Source organism: Papilio polytes, unplaced genomic scaffold (genome assembly GCF_000836215.1).
Source record: "Papilio polytes unplaced genomic scaffold, Ppol_1.0 DF822845.1, whole genome shotgun sequence".
Classification (NCBI taxonomy): domain Eukaryota; kingdom Metazoa; phylum Arthropoda; class Insecta; order Lepidoptera; family Papilionidae; genus Papilio; species Papilio polytes.
The window spans coordinates 778300-786588 of NW_013526359.1; the positions used below are offsets into that span (position 1 = coordinate 778300).

Genomic DNA, 8289 nt, shown 5'->3' on the forward strand with positions numbered 1-8289 from the left:
TTAAATTGCTTCCCATTGATCTTCAGGTATATCATGGGCATCTTCAATACTGCCTTGCGGTTTTCTATTGACGGTAACATTAAGAGCTAAGAGCTGTTGCATCGGTAGACGCGGTGACAAGTTCACCATGCTCGCCCACTGCCCTGAACACAGTTCAGGAAACTTCAACTTCTTTAAGAAGTGACCTTCCAGGTACCAAGGCGATATACAAGTCGGTGAGTAGTCCCAAATCTTCATTTCATTCAAACGAACCCAACTAGAATGAAAGAAGTTTTAATTTAATTAAAACTATTTTGACAACGAAAACAATCATAAAGCATGTTTACAAATCTAAAGTTTGTGTCCATTGTTCTCATCTGACTTTAGTTAGTTACTTGGAAATCATTTTTTTTACTTCATTGTAACTAAAAAATTACTTTTGATGTAAGAACATAAGCACATTATGTATTTTAAAAACGTGTTGCACAAAAAGCATTTTGTTTTTGACTCACGCTGAAATATAGAGGGCGTGACAGTCGCAATGCCAAGGGTTATTTGATAACTTTACATTTTCCAACTTCGGCATGTAGTCGAGAGTACGCGACGGCAGCGACGGGAACATATTATTGTCTATATATCTGTGAAATGAAACAGATTGAAGAATTTCTTTTTTGAAATTTGTATTTCAGAATACAATGTTCTATGTTTATAACAGGAAGCAAATCAAATATACCCAGCACTGTCAATTTATTAAGAACCGTTTGTAAGATTCTTGTCGAATCGTTTTTTGTATTTCTATTACAATCATACTTCATACTTATACTAATATTATAAATGCGAATGTTTAGATGGATGGATGAATGTTTGTTAGAGAGAGTTTGTAGCCTAAACGGCTTAACAGATTGTGATGAAATTTGATATAGATTTAGAGGATAGTCTGGAAGAACACATAGGGTATTCATATATCTTTTAGTTCCGCACGGACGAAGTCGCCAGGCGCAAGCTTGCATGATAAAGTAATCTAACTACTGCACTCATAGACGTGAAGCTGTAGCTCCTAACGAAGAAGTAGATTGAGAAAGCAACACTAAGCGTCTCTCTTATTGACAAATTACTATCTGTGAGTGCGGTATAAAATCTTTTTATTAGACTTACAATGTTGTTAAATTCTTCAATGTTGAAAATGTCATAAAATGAACTTCATACAGTTGATTTTCAGACAACACAAGTGAAACAAGTTTATCCAATCCGCGGAACGTAGACTCGTTGAGATATCGCAATTTGTTCTTTGATATATCTAGTGTTTCCAAATTAGTACAATTTGCGAACGTGTTGTTAGGAATTTGCGTCAAGAAGTTCTCTTTCAAGTCAAGATGACGTAGCAAAAGAAGATTTTGAAATTCCAAACCTGTAAACTAATATTGGAAATATTTAAATGAAAAGCAGAAGTTCAATACAGAAATATTCTTAGAAATATACTTACAGTAATAAGATTATTATTGGATAAATCCAGGAACGTCAAACAGTGAAGGTTATGAAATAACTTCGGCGGTATTTTCTTCAATTTATTTTTGAATAGAAGCAAAGTTTCTAGGGAGAGGAGATTCTTAAAAGCATTATCAGTGATGTTACTTATTTTATTTTCTGACAGTTTTAATACTTGTAATTTTTTCAAAGGAAAGGTACCGTTTTCAATTCGCAATATTTTATTCCTTGATAGGTCTAATGTGAGAATGGAGTCCAAACCGATAAAAGTGTCGGATGGTATGTACACAATTTGATTGTTAGATATATCTAAGGTTTCCAGAAAAGAGTTATTACTGAAGAGACGTTCAGGTAATGTATGTAATAAATTATTTGACAAGTCAACATGGAAAAGTTTTTTTGCCCAGCGGAATGTTTCGCTGTCGATTTCTTCTAGATAATTCCTCTGCAAACGTCTGAAACATACACTCTTAGTTTTATTTACGTTACGAGGATTGTTAATTTCATATTATTTTTGTTTAAATTCACTTACAATATCCTCAAATTAATAAGCGAATCAAATATAGTAGCAGGTAAATATTCCAAATGGTTGTCAAACATATCCAATTCAGTAACCGATCTCATCTCCTTAAACGTTGTTTTGTGAAGAGTACGGAGTTTGTTAGTGCCCAAATCACTGGAAATATAAAAATAAATTAAAAGCAATGCAAGCATTATGTTTACTCAATTGTTGCGACAATATATGCACTTATAAAATTTAAACACTTGGGAACAATCGCAATTGCGGATGTTTATGGGCAGTGGCCGTATTGCCATTTCGACTGGTCCAGGTGGCCGCTTGTTCATTACCTACCTTATAATATAAAAAAATAAACATATCGATTTCAGTGACAGAGTTTCAACTGGAAAGGAACATCATAAAGCACTAATTAAACCTCTAAAGTCTATAACTATATTTTCCTCTTTCTCAGAAAAAATTAAAATTAAAAATTTAAATTCGAAATTTGATTTTCAAATACACAAGACTTGTTTGTATAAAGAAGTTATAAGAGACTAAAGCTGAATGCTTTTTGTAGTGATATTCGAAACACAAAATTCATAAAATGCAGACTAAAAATATTGTGATTAAAATTCTGCGCTCGAATGTAAAAAGATAAAGTGGCATACGGGTTTATAAAGATTAATTAGAAGCAGAATCTCGTACTTTTGAAAATAATTAACGAATCGAGAGCAAGCCACTGAATATGTATAACATTCAATATTTATTTGCGATAAGGAGTTGTTTATGTACATAGAGACTTGTGGGCTAGTACATGAAAGATTGCGTTTCCTTAGTTACCAGATAGTACCTTTCCTGTCCATTCGCAATTTATGTGACAAATAAACTCACTAAATTCTTAATTTAATTTACAGACTTGGCTACGTTACTAGGACTTTTCTACGATTAATAGCAAAGCGATTTTAAACTTATTAACATAAACTGTCAAGTTACTGTTAACGTGACAAATGACGTCACACTTGTATAATCACTATTGCTATCTCTATTTTTATCAAAAAATAAAAATAAGAATGGGGTAACTGTACATACAACGTTAAGTCTGTTGTTGTTGAGTTAGGTCAGTTAATGTTTTGTTACGTTAGTTAACGCTGAAATCAGCATAGCGTAAACTATACGTACATGGTATGCAGGTCAGCAGGTACAATGATGTCAGGTGTGAGAGTAACGAGACCAGCTCTCCAACAGTTGAGAGAGCGATGCACGGCGTCACATCGGCACGCACTTTTGGCACACTGGCGCCAGCGAGACTGTCCCGTACTTACGGTCCACGCTGATCATTTAAAAAGAATGATGTTATGGTATTTATAATGATTTTATCATAGTCATTATGATACTAATTCTAGAAACTTATGGAAGTAGAGTTCTTTACAATTTCATTATAATAAAGGTATAAAAGAAAATATAATGTTTTCATTTATGTATCTAACTTTTTTCATACTTTTTTTAAGTGATGATCGTCGATGTAGTTATTTAATATTTAAATCTTACCGCTATCTGACTGTAAAAGAATAACATTTCCTTACCAGGTTGTTCAATGGCTCGCAATCGTCGATCTAACTGCCTCCAGTGTATATCCTCGGCGCATACACCGCTATTCCTTTGTTCTCCGCGGCGTCCAACTGTAAACATCTCCAATACTTCGCACGGATTCAAATTGCATTCCGCTTTCATGCCTTGGGCTGAAACTATTTTTAAAACGAAATTGCAGTTACAAAGAGGTTCTCTGTGGTAAAAGTAAAAAGTTAATGTGATACTACAGTATGTATTTATATATGCTTTTTAATATACTTTTTTGTGTGACTAACTTAACTCATCGGTAAAGCTTAACACAGCATATACGTATAAAATATTGGATGGACATGATAAACAGACATTCAGTCATGAGATCACTAGTAATTTTATATATAATATTTTTTTTTTTTTTTTTTTTTTTTTTTTNNGACTTCCTTATCGTCAGAGACTTTGTCGTTCCGTTTATTTCTTTACGTTTTACAATTTATATTACATTTTCTTAAGTTTAAATTACATTTAGTTTCCTACGTAATTGGTGACCTTGATTCTAGTTGCGGTGGCGCTTCACTCTTTGTATGAGAACATACACACAAGGAAGCGCCTTTACGTTTTTGTTTGTGTAAGTTATGCCGAAATTCCTCTCTAATATTCAATGTCACCATTTACGTTTTGTTGCTTTTGATTACTTTACTAATTACATGTTTGCCAAATTCCAAAAATTTATCTCTAATTCTATTGTCTTTAATTATTGTACATATTGTTTCTTTGTTTATGTTAGTCTCTATTTCAATTTCTAATTCTTTCCTTTTTTTCAGGTATATGGGACACTCCGCGACTACGTGCAAGATGTTTTGGCTAGTTTCACCATCGCAGGGACACGTCGGATTTTCTCTGCACTTGAAGCGGTGCAGGTACTCCGCCACTCCACCATGCCCGGTAAGTAACTGCGTGTTTATTGCGCTCATTTCTATTTTTCTAACTATTCTGTAGGCTTCCGCCGCGTCCGGGAAGAACAATTTTGTGCTGGAGGCCGTTGTCTCTGTTTTATATCTCCGGTTCCATTCGTCAACGGTGTCCTCTCGGAGCTGCCTTTTGACGAATGAAACCGGGCATCTGTCATAGTCTGCCCTTCTTTTAATTTTTAGAGCGGCCTCTTTGGCCAGGGCATCCGCCCTTTCGTTGCCAAGTACTCCTACATGGGCCTTAACCCAATACAGATCCAGCGTTTTGCCTCCTGCCTTGATTGTTTTGATGTTCCTCTTGATTTCTTCCGCTAGGGGGTGGGTAGCTTCTACGTCCATGATGGTTTGCAGGGCCGATCTATATATAATATTAGCTATGAAAACATAGCTTATGTTACAGATAAATTACTCTAACTTCTAACTTCTAACGGTGAAAGAATTTTTAAAATCGGCCCAGTAGTTTTTAAGTTATTTCAATACATACAATCTTTCCTTTTTATAGTTTTAGTATAGATTCAAGCTTACAATAAAAATAATGAATTCAAACTATAAACTACTAGAATGTGTGCTTTCATGAATTAATGTAGAATTAATGGGTTAACACAAGAATATAAATTTAGCTAAATATGATTTAATTATTACTACGGAATGTTTTATAAACGTGATTAATAGACACAAAACTACAAGAATAATGATATCAAAAATAAAAATTACCTCCATATATCATTATTTGTATGGTCAAATATATTTGTAGGAGGTTCATGTTGCTTGTCAATGATGAGCGCAGAGTGAGGTGGACAATGAATGCCTGTCCGCATTTGTGTTACGTTCCACACATGAATGGTATGCGACAACACGTAGTAATCTAAACGAAGATATTTTTTAACCTTTCTCTACTGATATAGGTAGACAGAGACAAATTTTACTGATATTAGATTTTACGTGACAAGGGTGAGCCCGCCGTACCGCATATTCATTACTTTAATTGCTCCCTAAGATTAGAATTCCATTAATTTACAGAGATATCATCTAATATGAGAACAATCTCCTACAAACGAGTAAAAACTTTTATTGCTAACTGGCTTACACCCGCGACTCCGTCTGCGTGGAATTAAAAAAAAATAAAAGTGAGTAGCCTATGTGTTTTCCCAGACTATCCTGTACATCTATACCAAATTTAATCAAAATCCGTTTAGAGGTTTAGGCTACAAAGTCTAACAAACATTCATCTAAACTTTCGCATTTACAATATTATTTTGAAATACAATTAGTCTGATAATACATATATACTAATGTCAGTATAAAAATAATACAGTACCCTTTTTCTAGGTTTGTTATAAACTAAAATACATGAAGTCGCAAAGTCGATAGTGTTTATACGATAGCAAACTCATCAATATTCATAATGTTTCAATGTTGTTGAATGCCGTCAGGGATTTCGCTAGTGATACGTAATTAACCAGTTAACTGAATTGATTGCGTCCGTCCAGGCGTGGGGTCAAACAATTGTCTTAATAATAGGTGTGCTATTACTTTGATTAGATTATCAATGTTAAATCAAATTACTACATGAATAATTACTAATTGTCTCAGACCTGGTACGCCTTTTGTAGTGCTCTTCAAACCAGTGATGGTGTTTATCAGTGGTAGAGCCCGTTTTAACATCTTTGCACGAATGGGCCGGCTCGCCCGGTGTAATACCACGACCACACAGAAAACAGGCGTGAAGTGGGAGCAATTCCGCGTTTCGTCTGATGAGTGTGGTGCCGGAGGCCTAATTTTGGTCCCTTTTCCTTTCCACCCTTTTCTTAAGAGGGACGGATGGGAAGGAAAAGTGGATTTGACGGTGGAGGAGACGCATAGGAAGAGGAAATATCCTCTTTATTTGCGTCTCCTTCCACCATCGATTAAGGGTAGGCAACGCATCTGCAATTGCGGATGTCAATGGGCAGCGGTCGCTACGCCATTTTGGCGGTTTCAAGTGGCCGCTTGCTCGTTTGCCACCTTATAATATAAAAAAAAAACCTAGTCACAAGAGTTTATCGTGAAAGCAAAACTTTTTAGGAAAATTTCAATCAATTCTTTCCACTGGTAAGTTAAATTGATACACAATCAAACTTCGTAGAGGGTCTACGGAGCAAACATTGATCTAAGTTATTTTTATTTACGTGGGACATTGCGTTTACTACACGAGTTGAAGATTTGAGTGATTTAATGGTATAATAATAATGATTTTCAAATTACTTAATTGATTTTCGTTATTGGCTAGAATTTCTAAAAAATATTTAAAAGTGTAAGCAATGGATGTCAAAAGCTTGCAATCAAAGTCACAAAGTAAAGTGCTTTGTGAAGGATAAATATACAAAAGAAATAAACTGTTTGTTTTGTATGTTTTTCTTTTTCTATAAAACCAAGCTGACGCAGTGATCGAGCGTTGTATCGCATCCACGAGGGACTTTGTAAATATAGACTTCACGGTCACAAAAAAATCCCACACATTTTAAATAAACATTTAAAAGACTACAGAAATATTTACATTCTCACTAGCTTTCGCCCGTGACTTCGTCCGCGTGGAATTGAAAAAAATCAAGTATTCTAGGTGTTATTCCAGACCATACTCTACATCTAAGCCAAATTTCATCGAGATCCGTTCAACCGTTTAGGCTACAAACTCTAACAAACATCCATCCATCCAGCTAAACTTTCGCATTTATTATATAAGTAAGAAGTAAGATTATTTATTAAATACTCACTAATGGACAATCAATTAAAATGAAATTTTATTTTATTTAACAATTTAGATTTAACATCAATACGAGTATGCAATCTAAAATTCTATTGGAAATTGGTAGAAACATTCAAATCAAGCCTGTTGGATTACAAAAAAAATAGTAATTCACTCCACGACTGTCAATAAAATAAGGCACACTACAAAACTGTTTTCAAAAAAAAATATTTACCCCACTCGAGTAATATTTCTTGCGGTTAAAGTTCTTAACCACCAAAATTCATCTTAGTCTACGACAACTCGTAGAGCCTCGTAGACGGTGTGACTACGCCGCAGATCTGGTCAGACCAAGACATTGGACCACACGTCTGATTAAAGCAAATCGCACATCTTTCCATCCTAACCACGACTCTACTCAACAGAAACATTATTACCAATATCCTATTGCCTACTAGAAGCTAATTTTTACATCGAAACCAATATTTTTTTACTTAAAAATGAAATTTAAACACATGCTGTAAATTTTTAAATTATCGCTTGAAAAGACTAGTTATATGTCACTTGAAGTCATGGATAAAGTTTCAACGGACGCCTAACGAGCGTTGGGAATAATCGTAGCCATTACCAATTACTCAGCCGCATCTCGAACAATGAAGTTAAATATATCTTTTGTCTTGGAAGATTTAATTAATACAAAGGGAAGGAAACCGGAAAAAGATGGCTTTTACTTCCTATTTCCTAATCCTAATATATAATAGTGAAGTTACAGTTACACAAGTTACAGTTTTATCCAACAAAAGATTTTCATTTTGTTTAATCCAAGATAAAAATGTAATTACTGTTTCACTATGATCGATTTTATCTAATTCAGTGAACACCATTTACCATCCTACGTAGTTTCATGTTTGCATTGATATACAGTTGATAATTGCTTCTATGGAGCGACAAAAATAACCTCCGTGGTGTGTAAATGCGAGGGTGGGTGCAGCCGGCAAGCGGCAGCCGCGACGGGCACTCGTCTCTCACCCAGCGGCGCGGTACATCGTGTTCATTCCCGTACACTA

General features: G+C 34.8%; 1 protein-coding gene across 1 annotated transcript; it reads right to left on the minus strand.

The window, feature by feature from the left end:
• Window positions 1-4836, minus strand: LOC106105313 (carboxypeptidase N subunit 2-like). The gene is made up of 8 exons (XM_013285604.1): window positions 4401-4836; window positions 3547-3702; window positions 3143-3293; window positions 1997-2140; window positions 1463-1919; window positions 1135-1394; window positions 492-617; window positions 1-256 (listed from the first exon to the last, which is right to left on the minus strand). Exons 1-8 carry the CDS (start codon window positions 4834-4836, stop codon window positions 1-3), a joined length of 1986 nt encoding a protein of 661 aa, XP_013141058.1.
• Window positions 4837-8289: the final 3453 nt, after the last annotated feature.

Excerpts from the sequence above, each read along its gene's own strand:
- LOC106105313 (XM_013285604.1), bottom strand. The coding sequence starts at position 4,836 with ATGGACGTAGAAGCTACCCACCCCCTAGCGGAAGAAATCAAGAGGAAC. Across the intron at positions 3,703-4,400 it reads TCCGACGTGTCCCTGCGATG|CCCAAGGCATGAAAGCGGAA; the intron begins GTGAAACTAGCC and ends AAATAGTTTCAG. Across the intron at positions 1,395-1,462 it reads CCAATAATAATCTTATTACT|TTTACAGGTTTGGAATTTCA; the intron begins GTAAGTATATTT and ends TTCCAATATTAG.